Source organism: Myxine glutinosa, chromosome 4 (genome assembly GCF_964187855.1).
Source record: "Myxine glutinosa chromosome 4, kmMyxGlut1.1, whole genome shotgun sequence".
In the NCBI taxonomy this organism is placed as follows: domain Eukaryota; kingdom Metazoa; phylum Chordata; class Myxini; order Myxiniformes; family Myxinidae; genus Myxine; species Myxine glutinosa.
Genome location: NC_136264.1, coordinates 157,976,475 through 158,001,805, shown reverse-complemented (window position 1 = coordinate 158,001,805; position 25,331 = coordinate 157,976,475). Strand labels below are relative to the sequence as shown.

The 25,331-nt window shown below is 44.7% G+C and overlaps 1 protein-coding gene across 6 annotated transcripts in view; it reads left to right on the top strand.

Moving 5' to 3' along the window:
• The window catches only part of LOC137412486 (PH and SEC7 domain-containing protein 3), a 196,756-nt gene extending 172,354 nt beyond the window's left edge, over positions 1 to 24,402 (top strand). For all 6 annotated transcript variants that reach the window (XM_078776658.1, XM_068097791.2, XM_068097793.2 and 3 more), the window contains 5 exons: positions 4,015 to 4,085; positions 4,317 to 4,474; positions 11,944 to 12,088; positions 18,166 to 18,309; positions 22,756 to 24,402. In XM_078776658.1, coding sequence (XP_078632784.1) covers positions 4,015 to 4,085; positions 4,317 to 4,474; positions 11,944 to 12,088; positions 18,166 to 18,309; positions 22,756 to 22,983 — 746 coding nt within the window. In that variant the 3' untranslated portion in view covers positions 22,984 to 24,402. The remainder of the gene's footprint in view (positions 1 to 4,014; positions 4,086 to 4,316; positions 4,475 to 11,943; positions 12,089 to 18,165; positions 18,310 to 22,755) is intronic.
• Positions 24,403 to 25,331: the final 929 nt, after the last annotated feature.

The following is a 25,331-nucleotide window of genomic DNA, read 5'->3' as shown; positions in this document are numbered from 1 at the left end:
AGCGCAATAGTTTAAAGGGACGACTGGGAAGCGCAAGTTTCAGAAGGGAGTAGTTAGCTGAGATGATGCCGTGTTTGTGAGAATTGAACAGGTGTGATTGCACAGGTGTGCAACTGGACAGGTGTGTGGAGCAGTGTATGAGTAGTGAGTGTGTGGATCAGCGCGAATGCGCTTGGGGAGAGAAGGGTGCAGGTGGCACCAGGTGTGAGAGCACAGGTGTGCAGGTACAGGTGTGTGGAGAGAGTTGGAGTGAGTGGTACGGAGTGGTGTGCATGGTGCGAAGGTGTGGATGGGGGAAGAGTGGACCCCTTTCACGAGCACCCGGGGCGGGTAGTGTAAGTGTTAGGTAGAGGGTGCAGGTAAATTGTGGTTGGATATTGGCATTTGTGGTGCGGTTGCAGAATGGTGTTGTGAATGGGTGCATTAGTGTTGTGGAAATGGCTGGGCGTGTAGCCTGTTAGTGTGTGTAGTTGGTTGGGCACTCCACCACTGTGAGGATGTCGGCCAGGTGAGGCCGCAGGTGGGCTCTGGGAGCCGGTAGTTGTGAGTGGGTGCCTGAGGATCCCGGGTGTGGATCGGGCAGCCCAGTGCCAGAGAGGGCACGGAGTGGGGAGAGAGCCAGAGGGCCTTCCCCTGGTAGTTAGGTTAGGGTAAGGAGCAGGTAAGCTCGGAGGCAACTGCAGTGGTGGAGGTGTGCAGGTGGGTAGACCCACTGGGAGAGGTACACGTCGCAGCCCAGAAATTGTACGAGGGCACCGGGAGATGAATCGGGGGAGTGAGACCCCAAATTGAAGAGCACCACAGTTTGGCCAATGGGAATTGGTTTTTAGAACCCATAGTGTAAGAGGGCCAATGGTTTGGCCGGAGAAAGACCCCGGGTAGTGTAAAGTTGTTAAAGTCATTTAGGAGATAGTTAGGATTGATGAACCTGTCGCACCATACGCAGCCACTTACCTGTGGTGATGATGATGACTCCACACCTGTGTTTTCTTTGTTTTGTGCAGGAAATGAGATTGCTGTGAGGATTTGTGAGACGCATCACGACGTGGATGAGACATTGGGGTGATTCCATCTCTCCCTCCCTAGGAGGGACTGATGATGAATTGGTAATGGCAAATTTTGATGTTGAGTTGAAAATGGCAAATTTTGATGAGAGTTGAAAATGGCAAATTTGATTGGTTAGGAGGGAGAGAAGACGAATTTGGTTTATGGGAGGAACGGGGAAGACAGTAGGGATGTTTGTTGATTTGTAAAGTAGATGTTTATGGGTAGTGTTGTGTTGTGTGGATACAGTAAGGGGTAAGGGAGGGGCCATGTAGGTTACCTGGTGGGGGGGGGGGGGCGTACGATAGGAACGTACCTGTCTCACCTGGTTCCCATGTGCCCCCAGTGTGCATTACCTTATATTGCGTGCACTTTTGCGCCCTTACCACCTTACTCACTTGTTTCTTCTTTTGTCTCCCACCTCCGAGGATCTGGCTTTGGGGTAGAGAGAGAGGAGAGAGAGGTGCTGGCTGCGCAGTTGTGGGCCTGCACTTTCGCTGTTTGCTGCCGGGATCGATACACCATATGGACCGCAATGTTTGTGGCCACCCACAATGGACCGCAGTTCGTTTGCGGCCAAGCACCACCCGGGGATGGACCTATGGGTCAACGTGGCACCTATGCCATAAAGGTGAACCACTGTTAATTAACACCACTGAAGGCCACACGAAGAGCAAGAGACACCTGCAGGGTTAGGGGTTGTCGAGTTTATTTTTATTCCAATGAACAATGGTGACTGCACCGATTGGCGGTGGGGTGGTGCTTTTGATGCTGGGACAGGGTGCTCTGCACGTTATTAAAGGCCGTCGGCCACAGAGCACTCGTGGGTTGGTGTATCGATGTTGGCAAGCGCGCTCTCTCTATGCATAACATCTGCATGTGTTCCTCCAAAAACAGGTCCTGGATCGTAGTGTAGATATCAGCGTAATCTTGTAAATAATGCTCCCTACCGGCTGTATGTGTAGTTTGAGAATTCTTTCCGGATTCGGTTATCCTGTGGGTGTGTTTCTGTGAGGAGAAGGGTGCAACGTCGCAGGGGGACATATTTACTCATTTGTGAATATCTGTAAAACTGTCGCACTCAGGGTAGAGTTAATAGTAGAGGGAACTACATTGCGTGCCACACTAAAGTAGGTAAAAATTTATCGGGTCGGGACGCCCCGAGGGTAGAGAAGGGTGCAATGTTGCGAATATGGAATTTGGCCTCCATATCCGCTTGTAAATATTCCCCTATTTTCTCCAATACTCCCCAACTTTCCCCAATCCCCCATTCCCTAGTCCCATTGCATGTAAATAACAATCAGTAGAGCCGACCTTCCCCTTATTCCCCCATTAAATGTCGTGCCCAGGTCCACCGCACCACACGTAGACAACTTTCGGACATCTTCCTAGTTATTCTTAATCTATGTCAGTTAAGGCCTCGTTTCCATTAATTATGACTCTTCGTTGCACCAGAATGTGATTATATGGCATCAGTAGTGAGTTTAGGACCTTTCCCATACCTCCTTCCATCTTCTTCCCCAACAACTACAACAACAATTACAACTACAACTACGACTACAACAACAGAGGGGCGGGGAGTGTGCGTCCTCACACCGGCTCGGTTACCCGCCATGACCATGCGCTCCACGGCGTTACCCCGAAGGGGCTGGCTGTCAGCTCCTCGTCAGGGGCGGAGCCAGTAACCCCCCCACGCACCCAATGAGAAGCAACGTGCCGATTCCATCTGGGGCGGAGCTAACGAGCCGAGGGCGTGTCACTCCCCGCCGGATATACGCGGCCCCACGCCGGACGTGACGTGAGATGCGCCTCAGCTTGGAGAGAGAAGCCACCGCCACCCCCAGCGCGACGAGACCTCCCCGCATCTTTGGACCGGACCGGACCGTACTGTACCCTGCCCCGAGCCCAGGAGGACCTGGAGCCATCGATCCTGCCTTTCCTAGCCATCAAACCCCCGTGTGAGTCAGCCGTTGTCCCGTTTGTCTGTCGTCTGTCCGGGGTTAATATAAGAGTGTGTCTAAGTGCCTGTCTTTCTGCGATTATACCTCTAGCCCCTGTAATCTGACCTTTCCGTACGAATATAATCTCCTCCGGAGGTCTTGAGAATTGAAACATTGGTGTCGTATTGTGTTATTGTAATCCAGCCGGGTGTCTTCTTTTTCTTATTGAGCCAGCATCGCGCGACTAGTCAACGTTCGGGCACAATCGGGTAACTTGTGCAGACGTGGTCATACCATAAAACCGCTCGGTAAATAACATCCAAGCCACGTCTGTAACAATATATATATATGTTACACACACACCTTAACTGGAATGGTGGCAATGAACTGTGCCACACCAGCACTTATGGCAGGGGTCTTGACCAACAGGGGATGCTTGCCACACACGTCCACACTGTTTCGGTACCCATTATTGGTTAATAAGACTTTTACACTTCATCCTGAATGACAAATATCAACATTAAATTGGCAAACCAGACCAGCTGTAATCTGTGAAAACACAGAACCACCCACCGAGTCATACAGCATCATTCAGTTTACATGGCTTTAGAAGCCCTTTTTGGCAGGACCCTCAGCCCACACCCTGGATAAATGAATCAATCCACAGATAAGTTTACTGCTCCCTGGAAATCATCCGTGCAGAGTGGATTCCCCACACCCCCAATAAAGTGAACTGATGGTATCGTAAGGGAGCATATACCTGAATCACTTGTTAAACTGAGAATATAATAATCTCCTCTTCGCTGTCATGGAGGCCCAAACTTGTGCCCCATCATGTCTATTGCCATGCAAATTCCCACAAACACATGTTTCTTGCCATGCCAACACAATGCCCCCATCAGCTTTTACTATATCATGTGTCTCTTTTTGTATACTATCTATAAAAATGCTACTGTAGTTGATTAATCCAATACAGAATGTACTCATGATCCAAAACAGTTGTGGCATGCACATCTTTTCATATTGGCAGCACCTCTCGGGAAGAGAAGCTGGAAGTCTTTCTATGCAGTGCTCAAGGGCATGATACTCTATCTGTACAAGGTCAGTTCAACTTTTTTACTGGAGTGGACTTTTGGGGAGCACACAGGCTGTATACAATGTAGCACACAGCGTACATCTGCAGGCCTACTTCGAGTTAGAAACATTGTAAAAAAAAAAAAAAAAAAGTATTTTGTAAAAAACGGAACCATTTCTCTCTGTTAATTTGGAACCATTGAGATTCTCATGGTACAATGCCGAAGAACAACTTACGATTCGCGTGTTCCTGTGCAGAATGAGAGGTCAAACGAGTCAACAGACTTGGGTGAAAATCTGAAAACTGCATTGAGTATACACCATGCGTTGGCAAGACCTGACAAGGAGCACAGCAGGCATAGAAATGTGTTTCGCCTTCAAACCGCAGACTGGAAGGTCTTCCTCTTCTACACTAGGTGTGTGGGTGGCGTCTCACTCATATTGTTTATTTCTTTCCTCTTTTCGTTAGATTTGCCTATGGTTTCCTCCTTTTAGTCCTTTTCCTGTTGGTGCTTTCAAGTGTGCAAGCAGAATGTGAACTTATCAATGACCGTGAATTTTATGCTAAGGTTCAGTAAAAGTGTTGCGAAAAAGAAACCACTCATATGAAACAAATTTAATTTGATTAAATTTTGTGACCTATTGGTTGCAAGTAGAACAGAACCAGAGCGAGGATTTTAAAATTTGAAACGAAGGAATTGGTGACTAATGGATATATGTGTGCAACTGTACATGTGTTATATACATTTTATTATATAATGAAAAACTATTTTTGAGGGTTTTGTACAAGATCGAGGCTCATGAAAGAGCGAATGATTATCAAGTTACCAGAAGCATAATTTGGCAAGTTCATGATAAGTTTAGAGCTCATTCATTTATTGGCATTTGGAATAACATAGAGAGTAACCCAGTTTTAGGACCGGCAGAGACGACAACTGAGAAGGAAGTTGAGGAAGCGATAAAAACAATGAAGAGTGGAAAAGCGGGAGGGCCGACGGGAGTTGTGGGAGATATGTTGAAGGCAGCAGGAAGTTGGGGTGTGAAGAGAATGACAGAGATCTGTAATCTGGTGGTGAAAGAAGGCCGCATTCCAGTGGACTGAGAACTGAGTACCCTCGTCCCTCTATACAAGGGGAAAGGGGACCCTCTGGAGTGTGGCTCGTACCGAGCGATAAAGTTATTGGAGCATGGAATGAAGGTATTGGAAAGGGTGTTGGAGAGGAGGATAAGGAAGAAAGTGAAGATCGACGAAATGCAGTTTGGATTTATGCCAGGAAGAGGAACGACAGATGTGCTTTTCATTGTGAGGCAGTTGCAGGAGAAGTACATGGAGAAGAGGAAGAAGTTGTTTTTTGGATTTGTTGATCTGGAGAAAGCATTCGATAGGGTTCCACGCAAAGTATTGACATGGGCATTGAGGAAGTTAGGAGTGGAGGAATGGTTGATCAGAGTAGTGATGGCAATGTACAAAAGAGCGCGCACAGCTGTAAGGACAAAGGATGGGAACAGTGGTGAGTTTGAGGTGAAGGTGGGAGTGCATCAGGGGTCGGTACTAAGTCCACTACTATTTGTAGCTGTGATGGAGGTGCTGGCTCAGAACGTAAAGGAGGGTTTACCGTGGGAGTTGTTGTATGCAGATGATCTGGTGTTGATTGCGGAAAGTATGGATGGACTGAAGGAAAAGATGAACAAGTGGAAGGAATGTATGGAGACAAAAGGTCTGAAGGTGAATATCGTAAAGACGAAGGTGATGGCAACTGGTAAAGCATGTGGTGAGGTGGAAAGAACTGGGAAGTGGCCGTGTGCTGTGTGCAGGAAGGGTGGCGGAGTGAACTCCATTCAATGTACAATGTGCGCTGAGTGGGTTCATCAAAAATGTAGTGGTCTGAGAGGGTCATTTACCAGTGTAGCAGCTACATTCAAATGTAAGGTGTGCACAAAGGGAGCTGCAGATGGAGGAAATGCTGAGTTGGATCTTGGAGACGGCGTGAAGCTGGAAGGTGTGAAAACATTTTGCTACCTCGGAGACATGCTGAATGGAGAAGGTGGATCAGACTCGGCAACGGTTGCTCGAGTGAGATGTGCATGGAAGAAGTTTCGGGAACTGAGTGGCGTGCTGATGAGGAGGAGAGTGTCGCTGAAGCTGAAGGGAAAGGTGTATGCTGCATGTGTGAGAAGTGTTATGATTTATGGGAGCGAGACATGGGTAATGAACGTAGAGCAGCAACGAAGGCTGGAAAGGGTGGAAATGCGAATGGTTCGATGGATGTGCAGAGTATCGTTGAGAGAGAGGATGACAAATGATGAATTGCGAAAGATGATGGGAATATTGCCTGTGATTGATGCTGTGAAGAGGAACAGGTTGAGATGGTTTGGTCATGTGTTGAGGAAGGATGAAAGTGACTGGTTGAGAAGAGTGATGGAAATTAATGTAGAAGGAAGTAGAGGACGGGGAAGACCAAGAAAGACTTGGCTAAAGATGGTGGAAGAAGAAATGCGGGCAAGGGGGTTAACAAGGAGAGATGCAGAAAATAGGGCAAAATGGAGAAGATTGTCATGGGGACCGCAAGGCTAACCCTCGCTCTGGCAGGGAAAATGGCCTTAAAATGCATGTTGTTGTTGTTGTTGGAATAGCAGAATGACAGACGTCTAGGGAGTATACATATACTGATGGTATGAAGGAAAGCCCAAACATAGTGTTCCAAAAATAACTGGACAATCTTGGTTGTTGATATATTTAGTACCACAAATGATACAACGATACCCTTTGCTTTATATGATACAGAAACTCAAAGTTTTGTTTATTTTCAGGTCTGGTAGTTTAATGTAAAAGACAATGGCGATTCCACTGGAGAATGCTCAGTGTGTCGAATGGTTCATCGAGATGAGATCCGACACGCAAGTTCAGTGTAAATTCCGTACAAGGTATAGAAGGAATCTGCCCACGCGGACTAGTATCAGAGAATGGTACACGAGGTTTAAGGAGACTGGAAGTTGTCAGAAACAGAAAAGTACCGGTCGACCAAGCACAAGTGCAGCAGACGTTGAACGAGTGCGTAAATCATTCCAACAATGTCCCAGAAAATCAATCCGACGTGCATCCAGCGAACTGGGGCTACCAACCACCACTGTACACAGGATTTTACATGAAAGACTGAGGCTTTATGCGTAACACTAATACAGAACGACTGTTCCTCCACTCGGGAACTGTGCAGATTCTGGAGGAACTCAAACCAAATGACGAATCCAAACACAAGGCGTTTGCCTTGGAAATGCTCAGTCACATAGAGGATGATGATGATTACCTGAAAAAGGTCATGTTCACAGACGAAGCTTGCTTTCATGTATCGGGGGAAGGTCAACCGGTACATTGGTACAATGTGAGGATCTAGAGCTCTGAAACCCCCCACATGGTCATTGAACACATACGTGGTAGTCGAAAGGTCAACGTGTGGTGTGGCCTTCTCCATGACTGCTGGGTCCATTTTTCTTTACAAACCTCAACAATTTACATGAACATGTTGGAAGGAAGAATTCGCCTTCCACGGATTGAAGACCTGCAAGCCGATATAATTTTTCAATAGTAGGGTGCTCCCCCTCATTGGGCCTTTGTCGTTCGAGCCGTCCTGAATGAAAAATGTCCAGGTCGCTGGATTGGCCAAGACAAACCACCCACTTGGATCCCACGATCACCAGACATAACCCCCCTTGATTTTTTTTTCTGTGGGGGTGCATGCACACTGGTGGACGCAAATATCCTGAGCCGAACATGACAAGAACTCCTGTACCGATGGTGTGCACAAATCTTTGAATTTCTGTATCATATAACCCAGAGTATTGTCGTGCAACTCCAATTAACATCAGAGTCGCGGATAGCCTAAACGGTCTTATTCGGAGGCAACTACCCAAACACGGATTCGGCTATGGCCGCGCCGGAGGAAGAAGGGAAATGGAGGCTGTGGCGAAAGCACTTAATTGCAGCACGCCGGCGTAGCTCCGGTCCTGTGAGAGGAAATTAACTCAAGCGGCACAGGTTTGAATGGGGGATGCAAAATAATACAAGGGTTTATTCAAATGAAAAAGGCAGGACAGGAAAATGCGCGCCGATAATAAAATAAGGTAGCTAAATTGGGATCCCACACACAACAGATTTCACACACAAGACGAGGGAGATGAATACAAAAATAAAAACGTCCGTTATGTAATTGGGTACGCGGAGCTCGGTCTTAGCTGTCTTGTCGTCTTCAATTCCCGGCCTGGAAGAATCCTCCGTCAGCCTCGCACGCCCCGCTAGGCCCGAGCCAACGCCCTCGCCGCTGCACACGAGGTCCGTGCACCAAGCTCCAAAGCACCACGAGGTCCCACAGCAGGACAGCGAGCTCCACTCGGGCTACACCTCAGCCCAACTCGGGTCGGGGTCTCTGAACTGCGCTGCCAGGAATCCAACTGCTCGAGCTCAACTCTCGAACTGCGCACTGGGCACTGCCAACTCCGCTTGGGCTCTCTGCGCTCAACTGAACTGCTCTCTGCGCAACTCCACGCGCCGAATCTCAACTGCTCAGGATCGACTGCGCTGAACTGCGAACTGCCAGGAATCCAACTGCTCTGGATCAACTGCCAACTCTGCCCGTGCGCACCTCAAAGGAACTGCCTGGCGTTCTCTCAACTCAACTTGACTCAGGAATGGAACTCGACTCTCTCAATCCTCCTGCTCAACTCGGGATCAGATCTGAACTGAACTGCTTGAAAAGGCGTCCGGCCCTCGTTAATATCTCCGGCCGATGACGTCAGTATTGGCGCACTGCTCTGCCAATCAGAGCCTCCCCCGACTCGCCGGCTCGCTCAGGTCACGCCCACTGCGTCACTCCACTCCCGTCCCCCTATTCCTTGGTCACAGCACGTGCTATGCGAGGCGGGTAGGCCTCCCAGAGGTGCAAATGGTGGCGGCCATTATCGGCGGTGTTCTAGACCGATTTCTTCCTAAGTCATGTCAGGGGGGGGAAGCGTCATTTAGTGTTGTACTAAAGGTCCTAACTAATGTTTAAGTGGTTTGCAGTGCCAAAATGGACAAAGGTTTGACTACCAGGTGAGACATACACTGGCTCTACTCATTATTCCCGACACTACTTAACACACGAATCTCCTGGTAGATTCACAATCATACATCTTAGCCGACAAAACGCCTACACATGACTTATTACAGGTAGATTCCCTATCGCGACATCTCGAAGCATGTTACCTACTCAGATCTACTCTGCTCTACATATATCACGACCCAAATTCGTAACAGTATTGTTGTATAATTTGTGTTTCTAAATATATTAACAACCATCGTTGTCCAGGTCTTTTTGGAACACCCTGTATGGCGACAGTGGGAGAAGAAAAGTTTTGAATTACAGTGCCTTCACCCCTTGTATTCACGCCCCTTGACTTTTCTCACATTTTGATGTGTTACTGCTGAAATTTAAAATGGAATAAATAGAGATTTTTTATTACTAATATACATGTAATACCGCATAATTTTCAAGTGGATTGTTTTTTTTTGAATTTTTTTTACAAAAAAAACCCAATTTAAAGCTGAAATGTCTTGAGTCAATAAGTATTCAACCCCTTTGCTATGACACTCCAAATTGAGCTCAGATGCATCCAATTTCCTTTGATCATCCTTGAGATGTCTCTACAACCTGATTGGAGTCCACCTGTGGCCAATTCAATTGATTGGACATGATTTAGAAAGAAACGCACCTTTCTATTTAAGGTCCCGCAGTTGACAGTGCATGTCAGAGCAGAAACTCCACCACGAAGGCAAATTAACTGTCCGTAGAATTCCAAGATAGAATTGTGAGGAGGAATACATCTGGGGAAGGGGATAAAAAAATTTCTAGTGTTGAAAGTTCCCAAGAGCACAGTGAGCTCCATCATTAGAAAATGGAAAAAATATGGAACTACCCAGACTCTTCTTACAGCTGGCCATCTGACCAAACTGAGCAACCAGGAAAGAAGGACGTTACTCAGGGACGTGTCCAAGAACCCAATGACGACTGACAAGACTACAGAGTTTGTTGACTGAGATGGGAGAACCTGCCGGAAGGGCGACAGTCTTTGCAGCATTTCACAAATCTTGGCTTTATTGGAGAGTGGTCCAGACAGAAGCCTCTCCTGAGAAAAGGCATATGACACCATGCCTGGAGTTTGCAAAAAGGCACAAGAAAGACTCTGAGACCTGTTGAGACAAATTGAACTCTTTGGCCTGAATGCAAAGCGCTACATCTGGCGGAAACCGAGCACAGCTAATCCCACATCGAACACCATCCCTACCGTGAAGCATGGTGGTGGCAGCATCATACTATGGGAATGCTTTTCATTGTCAGAGACTGGGAGTCTTGTAAGGATAGAGGGAACAATGAATGGAGCCAAATACAGGCAAATTCTTGAGGAGAACCTACTTCAGAGTGCAAAAGACCTCAGAATGCAGTGAAGATTTACGTTCCAACAGAACAATGACCCCAATCATACAGCCAAAGCAGCACTGGAATGGCTTCAGAACAAGAACTTTAAAGTCCTTGAGTGGCCCAGCCAAAGCCCAGACTTGAATCCCATTGAGAATATGTGGAAAGACTTGAGGATTGCTGTTCACTGACGCTCCCCATCCAACTTGACAGAGCTTGAGCAAATCTGCAAGGAAGAATGGGAGAAACTCCCCAAATCCAGATGTGCAAAACAGATACAGACATACCCAAGAATACTCAAAGCTGTAATCGCTGCCAAAGGCACTTCTTCGGAGTATTAACTCAGGGGAATAATGCACTTACTTATATAATTTAGATATTTCCGTATTTTATTTTCAATTGTCTGGTAAAAATTTCTAAAAATAAATTCCACTTTGACATTATCGGGTATTATGTGTAGATCAGTGACAAAAAAAATCTCAATTTAATCCATTTTATATTCAGGTTGTAACACAACAAAATGTGAAAAAAGTCAAAGGGTGTGAATACTTTCTGAAGGCACTGTATGTGGAGAATTTGACATAAAATGACGTGCTATGACTTAAATGACTGAAAGGATGAGCAGGACATCACAGAAGGTGAAAGAATGTTCCACAGCCTCGAGCATCTGGGTGCATTTTGGTCAGCAAACGAGAAATGTATTATATGATGTGTATATTCAGCTGAATGTACACAACATCAGGGATGGGGAGGGGTAAATGATGGTGTAAGACCACAACAGTCTCTGTACCATGGTTTGTCTAGTACTGGAGAATAACAAGTGGTAAGCAGGAGTTGATCGACTGGAACAGAAGAAAGAATGTCTTTTTGAAAGTAAGACCAAGCAATGTCAATAGTGGTAGCAGAAAGTTGGCCCAGTCCTTCAAGGAGAGATTAGAATGCAGGTCGAACGAATCAGCTTGTTGAAACAGACAGACTCCTCAGCACATGGGATGCTTCCTGAATGAGGCTATTCAAGAAAGCAATCTTAAACAAGAATGTGATATGAGAACCGCACAGAAGGGGGAGCAAGTTGTAATTAGATCTAAAAGGTCCAAAAATAACAAGTAAAATTCGGTCTAAAAGAGAAGATGAGGAAGGGGAGGTGGGTTGGCTGGCAGAATCGAAGGGGTGAGCTGGCGGAAGAGGAATGGAGGGGGCGGGGGGAGGAGAAGGGTGGCCAAAAGTATCACGGGTTGAAAATAACTGCACCAGAGTAATCTTTTCAGAGCAATTAATGTTTGGGCTGCAGTGATGAATTGAGATGTATCGATGAAATGTGTCCAAATTTGGATCCAGGCTTTTAGGCAGAAAGTGAGCAATGTTTGACTTTTCCAAAGTACCCCACTTTTTTCTCTCTATTTGGATTACTTTGTGATTGTTGGCATCTTCTCTAGGACTGCAGAGGAGATGGACTCGTGGGTCAAGCGTATTAACCTTGTGGCTGCCACTTTCTCTGCTCCTCCGCTTCCAGCAGCAGTGGGCTCTCAACGCAGGTTCAGTCGCCCACTGCTTCCAGCAAGCATGGTGAAGCTTTCCCAGGTGTGCCAATTATTTTCACCTTTCACAGCTTTTTTTTTCCTTTCCTGTATGAACAATGTTTTCATCAATAGTGCGAACATTTGTGAGGGTGTTTAAAAAGGTGATCTTTTTTTTCTGTGCAGACATTAAGGTTCATGGAAGACCTTAATGACAGAGTGAGAATAAAAAACACATGATGATGTTTTGCTAATGAGCAGATGGACATGAGCAGTAGGGTGGAGTAAAAATATCATTTTAAATTTTTTTATAAGCTAGTATATGGGAAATGTGCCAAATGACCATAGAAACAATCTTGCAAAATTATAATTATTTCTGACCACTCCTTCATCGCCCTCAATCTGATTGAAATTTTGGTATATTATCGCATTTCGACATGTATCGCATTTCGTGATACATGCTTTGATCCGCCATTGACCACGAGGTGACTTGGAGAAGAAGGGGGGCGGGGCGCCAGAACAGGGTGTGGCCCACCCCCGCGTCATCAAAGGCGTGGCCACAAAGCCCTCAGCCAGCCAACCAGGGCTGAGGAGCGTCACCGACGGGGGTGGTTTGGTGAGCTGCGTAGTGATACGCACCCCGTTTATATTAGCACTGGCTGGGACTATTTATGCCAGATGAGACGATTTGCTGCACTTGGGCGATTGCTGCACTCCTGCCACCCCCCTTCAATTCGTGTGAGTGAGTTCGTGTTGTTTGTGCTGTCTGTCTGTCTGTCTGGGGAACCCTAAGTTAAGCCTGTAATAAGTTGTTTTTGTTTGTTTTCAGAACGATGGCGGTCACAAGAGATAAAGTTACATGCGTGATATTTGGAGCTCCACGAAACATCCAAACTAACGTTCTCCCAACGTACGCTGATGTCATGAAAGGATACCTTCAATCTTGGCAACAGCTTAGGACGGAGAATGGCAAATACCCTTCATTTGGTGACATATCTCACAAACTGTGCTATGAAATTCAAGAGGTATGGGAAACGGCCTCTCTTCCAACGGTATCGCACGCGCAAGCGATTGAAAAACTCAAATCTTTCCATGACAAGTACAATTCAATCCTAAAAGTCTACAAGGGAAGAAAGGATCAAGCCACCGACAAACAACGACTCACAGACTTTCTCGACAAATCTAACAATCTGTTTGATCTTAGCAAATGTAAATGTTCTGACATGGTGTCTAACTGTAACTGCTTGAAAGAACATAAAGTGCCGCAAAAAGAGCGAGAGTTCCTTCAAGACCAGAGAGGACCGAAGAACATGGTAATTGGCGGAATAGATCAAGAAGAGACATCAACATTGAAGAGGAAAGCGGAAAGAGAAGAGACCAATCTCAAACGAATGAAAACTCACTATTTAGATGCCAAAAGTCAGATTGCTTCTACGTATGACGAAAGCGAAGAAGACTACACGGATAGCGCGACTGACGATGAGTATATTTGTGAATCAGTTAATCTCCAGAGCACACCAAAACCGGTTCGACAACAGCAACAAATGACGATCTCACTACCTTCGCTCGCTAAAGCCTGCGACCGAACTGGCGTCTCTGACAGATCAGCTGCTATATTAGCTACATCTGTTCTACACGATCTCGGCGTAGTTTCACCAAAAGACCGTTCTAAAATAATTGATTGCAGCAAGATCCGCAGAGAATGTAGCAAAACTTGAGAAGAACTTCAAAGTGATGTCTGCACCGTCATAGAGGGACTATACTTTGATGGCAGGAAGGATAACACCATGACTCAGGTTCACGGCACTGACAACAAGAATCACCGAACAACAGTCAAAGAAGAACACGTCAGCATCATCGCAGAACCCGGTTCATCATACTTCAGCTGCACAACTCCATCATCAGGATCCAGCAAAAGCATTGCAGAGTCTTTAGTCGCTAGTCTGAAGGAACGGAATGTGAAGACAGAGGACATCAATGTAGTCGGGTGTGACGGCACTAACGTGAATACGGGACATACAGGAGGTGTTATACGACAACTGGAAGAAACCTTCAATCGTCCACTGCAGTGGCTGGTATGTCTTCTTCATGCCAATGAACTTCCGCTGCGGCATCTGTTCGAGGAACTCGACGGCACAACTACAGTCCCGTGTGGATTCTCAGGACCCATCGGAAAACGTCTATCAACGTGTAACGAACAGCCTGTAACATCGTTTATGCCAGTGAAACTGAGTCAGGCATTGCCGAATGTGGACCCGAGAGACTGGAGTACAGACCAGCGATATCTCTTGGAAATGTGCAATGGCATTAGCGAAGGTGAATGCAGCGTCGATCTGGCCCTACGAAACCCTGGATGCCTGAATCACTCTCGGTGGCTTACAACAGCTAATAGAATACTCCGACTGTACGTCAGCGTCAAGACACCACCCGAGAAGTTGAAAACCATGGTGACATATATCATTCGAGTGTATGCTCCAATGTGGTTTTCCATCAAAGTCCACTCGTCATGCAAAGATGGAGCCAGGCACATCCACCAGATGATCGTCAAGTCACGATACCTTAGCGCTAAACACAAGAAGATCGTTGACCCTGTTATGCACCGCAACGCGTACTTTGCACATCCGGAAAATATACTCCTGGCCATGATAACTGACCATCGACCTCAAATACGAGAATGGGGCTTGCGGTGAGTGATGAAAGCCAGAGCAACAGACAGACAGCCTACTGGACAGATACGACGGTTCAAGGTCCCCGCTAAACTCAACTTTGACGCAGTGGAGTACTTCGACCTAATTGACTGGGGAGCGTGCGCCATCTCGGAGCCTCCCGTGATCCGAGGCATGTCAGACCCTGAGCTGAAGGAACTTATCACGATGGATGTCACCCCAACTGTCCTCTTCCCTAAATTCCCTTGCCACACACAGGCTGTGGAAAGGACTGTGAAACTCGTGACCGAGGCCGCTCAAGCTGTGTGTGGCAAGAAAAGGCGAGACGGCTTCATCCGTGCCCGTGTCGCCTCGCGACAGATGATGCCATCGTTTGAATCGAAGCGCGACTTCACACACTTCACACACTTCACATTGTAACTGTGTGACTGTAACATTCTGAGACAAACTATAATAGACCCATGATTTGAATGCATCTATGAGCTGTTTTACTATGTTGCATAGTATAGTAAAATAAAAAGTTACTGAGGGAGATCAAAATATTGTTCAATTTTAATACAATTGAAGACCAGAGAATTATAACCAGGCTAAGTCACATTTTAGTCATTTCGAGAAAAACGTGAAAAATATTTTGAAAAACGTGAAAAACGGGGGGGGGGGGGGGGAAAAGTGACTTAGCCTGGTTATAATTCTATGGTCTTCAATTTTAACAGTGCTCTATAGATGTAATGGCACCTTTTGGCATATCTAGCTAGTTAAAATTCAAATTTTTTTTTTTTTTTGGCTATTTTCACTCCACCCTAATGAGCAGTACACAACAATCATTTTTACCTTTTTTGATATTTCTATTTTTCGATGCAACTGGCATGGAAAATGAGCTTATGTAACTTCCCTATTTTGATCGCCAAGATATTGATAAATGTAATACCCACTTCAAAAAATAAATAAATTCTAAAATACTTAAAACCTGTGTTAAAACGTGATGAAAAGTGCTTTTTGGGAGACGACACCAACCAATCTTTCTCTCTACTCTGATTTATGTGATATTAATCAAATATCTCCAATATAAGTTTTGATTTGAAACTGCAGTATACGCTACGATAATATAATCTGTTCATTCCATTTCCAGGCTGTCTGCTACAATTTATCACCCACAAAAGCATTTAAAAAATATTTCTCATCAAATACATGAAAGCATTATACAGAAGTATCATTTATTTGGTCGGAAAGAGACCCGGACCTCAAACGAACATCCTTGTGGATACTGCTGGTCCCAGATAAATGAATGACCTCACGATTATCATTTACCCATTTAGGTGAAAAGGTAACATAGGGATGACGGTTCCATCGTTGGATACGAGCAAGGTAATGAAAGAAAAACAAAGGAGGAGAGGGAAGGGGAGGAAACGTGGTAATCTGCAAGTAAGAAGGTGGGGGTGAGGTAGGGTTAATGGGCACAGAAAATATTTGAGTAAGGATGGGTGGTGACATGAGATGGTGGTGCACCACTTGCTTTGAAGCCCTGGAGAGAAAAGTGCAATTGAGCCCACTTCCATTTACACATCTGGGAGAAAAAAAGGAGTGGTAATTGGCAGAAAGCCTCGATTTTGGAAGAATTGAATGGAATTTAATCAGAAGGGGGTTATTGGAGAATCCATGCATCTTGGAGGAGCTGGGGAGGGTCGGAAAGCCAAGGGTGCTATACCAGAGAAGCAACAGTAAAAAAACAGAATTCACCGACCTACCTGCCACATGTGAGAGCAGCAGGCTTTGTGTTTTGGCCTCATATTGGGTGATGCAAATAATGTTGAGAGCTTTAGATAGAACAAAATTCAGGATATGTGATGCTGGCACCCCAGCCTAAAAGGGAGAGCAGTACTCCATTGAGCTATGCACAAAGGCTTTGTGGCTGTGAGTAGTTTTGCCTTTTCAAGGAATGGCTTGGAACGATGGAGGATTACCTGAAACCACTGTCACCCATGCTCTACCATTCATTTTTCTCAATTACGTAATTATCATAGGATAATGATTAACCGATAACTTTTCAGGAGGATAATGAAACCCTGGTGTTGGGCTAGCGGCTAGGGTGCCGGCTTAGGATCCTAGGATCCTGGGTTTGAATCCCAGTAGATCGCTGAATTAACGCCAGGGGGGTTGACTCAGCCTGTCATCCTTCCGAGGTCGGCTAATTGAGTACCAGTTCACTGGTAATTCCCTGGTTGTCGTTAAAGGCGGCAAAAAGGGTTGGCGTCAGGAAGGGCATCCGGCCGTAAAACATTGCTCAAACTCTCAATCATCACTTCCGAGCACTCTGCAGTATTATAGGACCTCTAAGTTGGATATGTGGCTGTGATCGCAGGCCTATATCAATCTTGTGCAATCGTCTCATTGATCCTTAGGCTTCAGAAGTAGACTGAAATGGATACCCTCGAGAAAGCTTTCACTGCACTAATCATGCCGGCAATTGTCTTCCGTCTCCCTTGCGATCCACAGTACAGGGTGTTCAATTTTACCGTCATATATGTTGGAAATGTCAAATCAAGCAGCCACACAATGTTTGCTAATTCGGTGGTATCTTTGTTTCTTAACTCCATGAAAACGTTACTATCTAGTGAAGTTTTCTTTTTTCTTTTAATTTCTTTTATCCACGTTTTAATGCGAGCTACTCATTGGCAGCCAGCGAACTACCAGTCACTCACGATCGACATGTTTGTGACCCCTGGTCTAGACTCACTGGGTACTTACAGTCTATGTTGCTTTTCCCCCCAAAATTTTCCTACGATGTTGTATGGCTTTGCAACAGCATCCAAGAATAGAACCACCTTTAGAGGCCATTTTTCCCCGCAAAGCAGGGGTTGGCCTTTTTCGGGTCGGGCACTGTGGTCCCCTTTTTGAAGCAGTTTTGTGGCCGGATGCCCTTCCTGCCACCAACCCTGTTAGTCACTTCTTGCGACACACAGGGAATTACCAGTGAACTGGTACTCAATTTGTCGACCTCGGAAGGATGACAGGCTGAGTCAACCCCCCTGGTGTTAACTCAGCGATCGACCGGGATTCGAACCCAGGATCCTAGGATCCCAAGCCGGCACACTAACCGCTAAGCCAACACCAGGCTAACAGCATCCAATAATATAGCAGACATATTGAGCATGCGACATAAAGCAGTCTCTTTGGTAATGAAATCATATGAGTGGATTAGTCTATTGTTTGAACACTTCCCCTTCCAGGGGATTTTTAGTTGACTGAAGTTATCAATGATGCCCATTTTGTCTTGTAAATACAATTTTTGTTTTATAAATCTTATAAAATTTGTCTCATATATTTTGTCTCAATAGGTCTTAGAAACCTTTTTTTTCTCTTAGAAATACAATTCTACAAAACTGTATAGCTCTTATCAATCCTCATCTGTCTTGCCTTGTAGAAGGTTCTTTTTTTTCACACCCTTGTTATAATGTTATATTGTGCTTATTTTCAGGAGGAACAGCTGAAGGCACATGAGACTAAGTTGCGAATGATAATCACAGAGCTAGTGGAACACCAGTCGTACCCACCAGATCGTCGTGTACGTGGACGGGAGCTTCAGGACTACAAGCTCAAGCTGCAGTATTTGGACTTTGAGGTACACCATTTTCCAACTCCATTGGTTCTCCCTCTGGAGCTCAACCTTCGTTTGGTGTAATATTTTCTTGCCTTATATGTAACGTTTTCTTGTTTGTGGAAATGCCTTATATGGGTTAAGATTGTATAGCTTAGAAATAGTTATTCCTTCAGTGCATGTATTAGCATAGCATTGAGGTATGTAATTACCTCCGTCACCAAAGGTGGACGGAGGTTATGTTTTCACCTCTGACTGTCTGATTGTCCGTTAGGCTGTGATCACGATATCTCAAAAATTTGTGGACAGATTTTAGACGAAACTTCGTGGACAGGTTGGCCATGTGACAAGGAAGAATTGATTTAATTTTGGTTAAGATATGAATCCGGATCCGAGTCCGAATCCGGGATTTTAAAGTGATTCTTCACCATTGAGAGATCGGGTGAAAACGGATATATAGCACGATGTCTCAAAAAGTGGTCCAAATCCGCCCATACATCTTTGTGGACTGATTGGGAGGATAAGGACGAATTGATTCAATTTTGGTTAAGATCCAAATCCGGATCCGAGAGTTTTTATTTTTAAGGTTCCTCACCATTGAGAGATGGGATCAAAAACAACAGATAGCATGATATTTCAAAAAGTTGTGGATGGATTATGACAAAACTTGCTGGATGAGTTGGGTAAGTGACAAGAACAAGGTGATTAGATTTTGGTTCAGGTCCAGATGCAGATCTGGCCTATCGGTGGAATACAAAACGTAAACTGTTCAGCCCTGGTGGAGCTATGCGCTCTAACAACGTTATTCCAGTTTAAAATGTGATTTAGGATTATGCGTCGGTATTTGTACAGCAAGTTCTCGTCTTCTCTCCCTAATGTTTGTGTCTAAAACAGCTTTTCCCTTGAACCCTCTTTTAACACATTGATCGCTGACTTCAAACCTGTATACTCGGAGTGATTGATGTACCAGATTGTGCCACTACGAGTGTTCTCGTAGAGACAATTACGCTATTTTAATGTAAGCAGAAAATGCTGGCGTATCAGATAACGCAACAAACCATCTATCTAACGCAAAGTCTGTGTAACAATCATGATCAAATTTGTGTTGTACCATTATATGCGATATTTGAAATCACTAACATAACTTGCGCAAGTATGATATCGGCACAAAGCTCACTTCAGCTCAACTAAGACTAAAGAAGAGATGATTACAACTCGAAAATAAGTTATTTTCTAACTAACTGAAATAAGCTTTTTATGCCTCCGACTCCGAAGGTGACCGGCGGCATTATGTTTTTGGATTGTCCGTCCATCCGTCCATACGGGCTAAACCTCGTTTTTATCAGCAACCACATTGCTGATTGAGACGAAACTTTCAGGGTAGGAGTGACACCTCTGCAGAATGTTTTTATGATAATTGTGACATCATAGGTCACGTGGTATGGCAGCCATCTTAGAATAAAAGCAAATAATTATAAAATTATTTCTCGGAAACCGCTGAATGGAAAAATTTGAAACTTGGCACATTGTCAAGTCCTCCCAATGGCGAACAAAAGCATGATAATGATGACATCAGAGGTGAAGTGGTTTTCCAGCCAAAAATGTTTTAATCGAATTCCTTATCCTAAAAATCTGAAATTGCATGCACATGATCTATGACCCATTTGTATTGAAATATTAAATTTGTGACATAATGGGTCACATGGTTTGGCAGCCATGTTGAATTTAACCTAAAACCTTTAAAAAAACATATTCTCCCAAACCACCAAATTGATTGACTCGAAATGTGTCATTGATTAGGCATGGTGATTAAAAGTTGATCACGAAAATATCATTGGTCACATGGTGTGGCAGTCCTATTGGATTGAAGGAAAATATTAAATAATTATATCTCTTAAACCGCTTATCCTATCGATGCCAAATTTTACAAATATCATCTTCTAACACCATTATTGCATATCGTTTGAAAATGATGATGTCGTAGGTCACGTGGTATGGCAGCCATCTTGAATAGAAAAAATGAACCTTATCCGATCAACACGAAACTTCACAAATGTGATCCCAGACACATACATATGCAGAGTGTACATTTTAAGGTCACATGTCACGTGGTGTGGCAGCCATATTAACTTGAAAGCCAATATTTAAAAAAATCCCTTCTCTGAAACCGCTTCACTTCGATAAGGACTTCCCACTCATACAAAATCTATGATGCATATTTTGCCATTAGAAATATTGTCGTGTTCCTGGTGATTAAAATCTTCCAAGGAAACGGATTTCCAGACGGGCTTTAACTCCGAGGCGTTCAGTCAAAATATAGCGGAGAATACGCATGGGGGGAAGAGACCGAAGAGCGCTTCCCTTCACGGATCCCACCGGCAGTCCTCAAACCTGCATTAATTTATTCAACCGACACAGGTTTTAAATGTACAAGAAAATTCTGGCTCTATGAAATAAATTGCTGGTCACAAAGAAAATGCACAATCCATAAAACTATATTCCTAAATTGGAGCGCCCCACCCACAGACTCGTATACAGACAAGGGATAAAATAACTGAAAATAAATGTGTTATTTGTGGCACTTATCTCCAATCGGCTGGTGTATCTCATCAGGAATCATCAAAGATCGTCTGAGGCCTTAGCGGGAAACGCATGTTTGTTGGCGCGAAGTAGGCCTCCCACGCAAGCCACTCACTCCGGGCTCCGTGCGCGAAGTGAATGGCCCTGGCGTGCAGTTCACTCCTCCAGCCGTGCTTGTCCTCACGATCTCGACACGGAAACCGAAGCTCTCCGTCCGCAGTTCCGCCTCCTCATGACCACTAGCAAGATGTCGGAACACGACCGTTCGTGATGAATCCTCCTTACGCAAGAGAGCAAAGTGCGACCGTTCACTATGGAGTCGAGAAAGAGAAGAACCAAGAGGACGTCGATGCTGTGAGAGATAAAATGTCGATTCTGAGAGAGATAAAATGCGACCGTTTGCTATGGGATCCAGAATCAGAAGAAGTGAGAAGACGTCGATGCTGAAAGAGATAAAATGTCGATGCTGAGAGAGATTAAATGCGACCGTTCGCTATGGGATCCAGAACCAGAAGAAGCGAGAAGGGAAAATGTCCGCTGTTCCAATTATTTTGTACTTGAGGCTCTGACGTCATCCGTGCCTGCTTCACCCATCCCATAGTCCCATCTTACCAGTCCTTTTGTCAATCAAATCCCAGACCAATCACTGCCCTTCTAGGCGTGGCCTCACGAACCTGCCTGTCCTGTGCGCTCACCAAGTCGGTGTTATCAGCGGTAGTGCTTGATGCCTGGTTTCCGGTTGGTTTTTAATTAGTGTGATTAATGGCCGATTTCTGGCTAGATGCGTGTAGTGCAGCGCCATAAGGAACACAGGAAAAGATTACAGAGGCAATTACATACAGGGAATTAATTACCCATAATCCCTCGCTAATTAACAAGCCCCACCCCTCTGATGGGGACGAAGATAGAAGCTTACCCGACATCCGGTCCACACAAATTTCCTACTTATGATGCATCGAAGTTTCTTCTTCTTCATGATAGTCGGAGCACACTACCTATGCAATCTACCTGGACTAAGGTATCCCTACCCCCCACAAACGTAACAACATAATTATTATACCTCTGTTGACGAAGTTACCAGAGGCATAATGTTTTTGGGTTCTCCATCCATCTGTCTGTGATAGGTTTTCTAAAGTGCGATAAATTAAGAACAGCTGAAGGGATCCAAGTCAAACTTGGTACAAGTATGTATTATGATGTTCAGATAAACTCATTAGATTTTGGAGTCAAGAGGTCAGAGGTCCCATTTAGTGAAAATTGTTACCTAACTAACTTGTGAACCAATTATGGGATTTTGACCAAACTTGGTATAAGTATGACGCATCTTTGCATATTATGATGCAACGATGAACTGATTAGATTTCGGCCTGGCATAAGTATGCCTCTCTACCGAGTGCCGTTCTAATATAAAATGCTTCCATGTTCCCCGTTCTCCCTTCCCCTGGTATGAAATACACACTTGTGAATCCACTGGGTCTCGATTAAGTTTTTGAGTCAGCATAATCAAATCACGTAACTGTTCAGTTTTATAAGTATTATAAAAGATATATTTGGCTGGACGTTTAGCATCCAAATTTAAACCCCTCCCCCAATGAGCACAACAAACTGCTGTAGTTGTCATTGTGAGAGGCTCGGTGTCGAGGAAGAATCCAGGGTGTCGCTCGATCGACCTCAGAGGAACCAAATTGAGCTAGGTAAAGGAGCGATTAGGCCCTCAATCTGGCGTGGTGTATCTAGACCGATTGGCCAACACGACCACCGTAACAATACATGAATTTACGATTTTATTTTTGTTATTGTTGATATTGACTCTCCAAAGGTTTTGCATGACGATTCATTCCTCCATTTTGGATTCCCACCCTTTTCTCCGAACCATCCATGGCTTCACAGAAGTGTCGTTATGAGATGTACATCTCTGCACTGCAAGCACGCCTCCTCGCTGGCACTGATGACCTCAAAGCATTTGAAATGGCTTGGTGCACTGAGCCAGAAGGACCAGGATACACAGGGATGTCAAGGGCTCATTCAAACCCCATGCTCAACCATGAGGCATCACCACCAGACCCTAGCATGATACGGAGGATTTTATCAGAGCGACGGGCACATGATGCACAGTGATCGCACCACCTAGAGGTTCATGCTCTTTGGAAACATGGAATTTTAAAGGGTTTTTGTCAACGTCGAATAAGGAACCTCCTGGTGCTCACCTCATAGTTCCTGGTCCTTGCATGTGCCATAACTGGGGAGTTGAAGGTTTATTGGGCTTGTTTCTAAGACGATGGTTGTCTGATGGCAACGTTGACAAGATGGATGTCCCTAAATTAATGGCCTATTACTTACTAACATAACATGCCTGTGGAAATGCTGAAATGCACTAACTTGTTTCTTTTTTTAAAACTTGTTTAACACCTCCTTTGTGTCCTAACGTTTTGCCACTTGTCCTTTTTGTTGAATCGGACTTTTTATTCCACATCTCAGTAGTTCCCTTAGGCCATTGCACACTTCCCTATCTGGGTGGTGGTCCATGGTACTGGCCTGCAGAGATATCTATCTTCAGCCTTTGGGCTTACTTAGCTCTCGTTCCTTAATTTTGTTTGCCATTTGGCCATAAGTCGTATCCAAGGTCTTTCTATATTTCTGCTTGGAGCCCTATGGGTCAAATCGATGGTACAAAGCCTCCAAGGCTAGGCCAGTGTAAGGGGGTCCTGGGGTAAAGTGACCAGATTCTGTGCATTACTATAGTAACTTTTATCTGTATCATTTTGATGTTTTTTGTTGTTGTTTCCAACTTTGTATTTGGATCATCGTTTTTTGAGGAACAAAAGAATGTGAAGATCAGTTTGGATGCTGTATTAAAGAGAAAGCTACTCAAGTATTTTCGGGTTGGCAACAGTGCCCTGTACTGATGTTCATGTTATCAATTATTTATTGACCACTGCGTCGTCTTAAATGTAACCCTGTACAGGTGACAATCAAATGATGTGTGATTGTGCTTGGTCGATCGAACGAGGGTCACTATATATGTAATCAAACTGTTGCACTTGATGTCAGAAGCCAAAAGTGTTGGTGAAAAGCAAGACTGTTGACATGCAAAATACCTCAGCATGAAGTCATGAGGAGCGCTTCGAGCTGCATTGCCACTCCTCATTCCAGCAATATCACGCTTATCTACTTGTGTCTTGGATGTAATTCGTATCCATGTTACACGATGAAAATATAGTTCCGAGTTTTATTAAAGCTGTTAAATTATCTCTGTGACAGCGAGTTGGTTACCAAACCATTCTAGCTGTTGCGTCTTGCTCCATAATGTGCTTCTGATCTTTGTCTGCTGCTACTGGTGTTGATGTTTAGATTTAGTTGTTGGGTGATTAATTAGTTCTTGTCTCTGCTCAACAATCACCTTCCTTTTTTTTAACGTCATTTTGAGCAATGATACATGCTGTGCCTAATACGTTTGTGTCTCGATGATTGTCAATGTTGGTCTGCGAATACAAATTCCAGATGCACCTTCTGCAAAATAAATTTTGTTTCCCTGGACATGAGCTGGTTTTTATTTTTGGTTTCTTTGATAATTTTCATTTTTACCCCATGTACAAGGCAAAGGTTAAGCAATTTGTTCACTGTCTGTCTGTACATGTCAGTTTAGGACTGAATAACTACTTTATTTTGATTTTGAACACAAATTGGAACAGGAACCTGCAGTTTGTTTTTTTTCTTTTTTTTGTATACAAAGTCAAGGCTTGTGTAAGAGCTAATGCCTAAACATAGACAGAAACAGACATGAAAATAATAATAATGGGAGTGAGCAACAAGAGGGGGAGAAAGAGGGAAGCACAACAACATTAGACAGTAGGAGATCAGGAACAGGGACAGCCGGAGATCTGTGGAAGAGAGGACTGGTGCAGGGTACATGTGATAAACAAGATGGACACTACAAGGACTTTCAGGAAAGAAAGCGGAATTTGAAAATGGTGGATTTGGGTTGTATTAGTGGGGGTAGAAGATCAAGGTTTTGGATGGGGGAAGATACGAGAGGGTGGTGAACAGCTGTTTTAAAGACCTGGAGGGTAGAGTGGGATTGAAGAGAGTGAGGGAGTTTGTTCCAGAGGCGGGAGAAAAGAGGAATGAAGGAGTGAAGGTGAGCAGAGAGTCTTGATTTTGGCAGTTTAACCATAAGAGGGTTGCAGGCAGATCTTGTGCGACCTGTAGGAATATTTGCGGGACAGAGCCCAGAGAGAGCTGGGGGGGGCAAGGCCGGAGAGGAGTCGGTAGAAGACAGAAAGACCACCAAATTCCCTGCGGTTTTTTTTTTTTTTTTTTTTTTTGTATACAAGATCGAGGCTCGTGAAAGAGCGAACATTAATCACACAGAAAGACAAACAGACACACAAAACAAATAACATCGGGAGCAGTAGACAAGATGGGGAGAGAGGGGGAAGGACACAAACACAACATTTGAGAGCAGG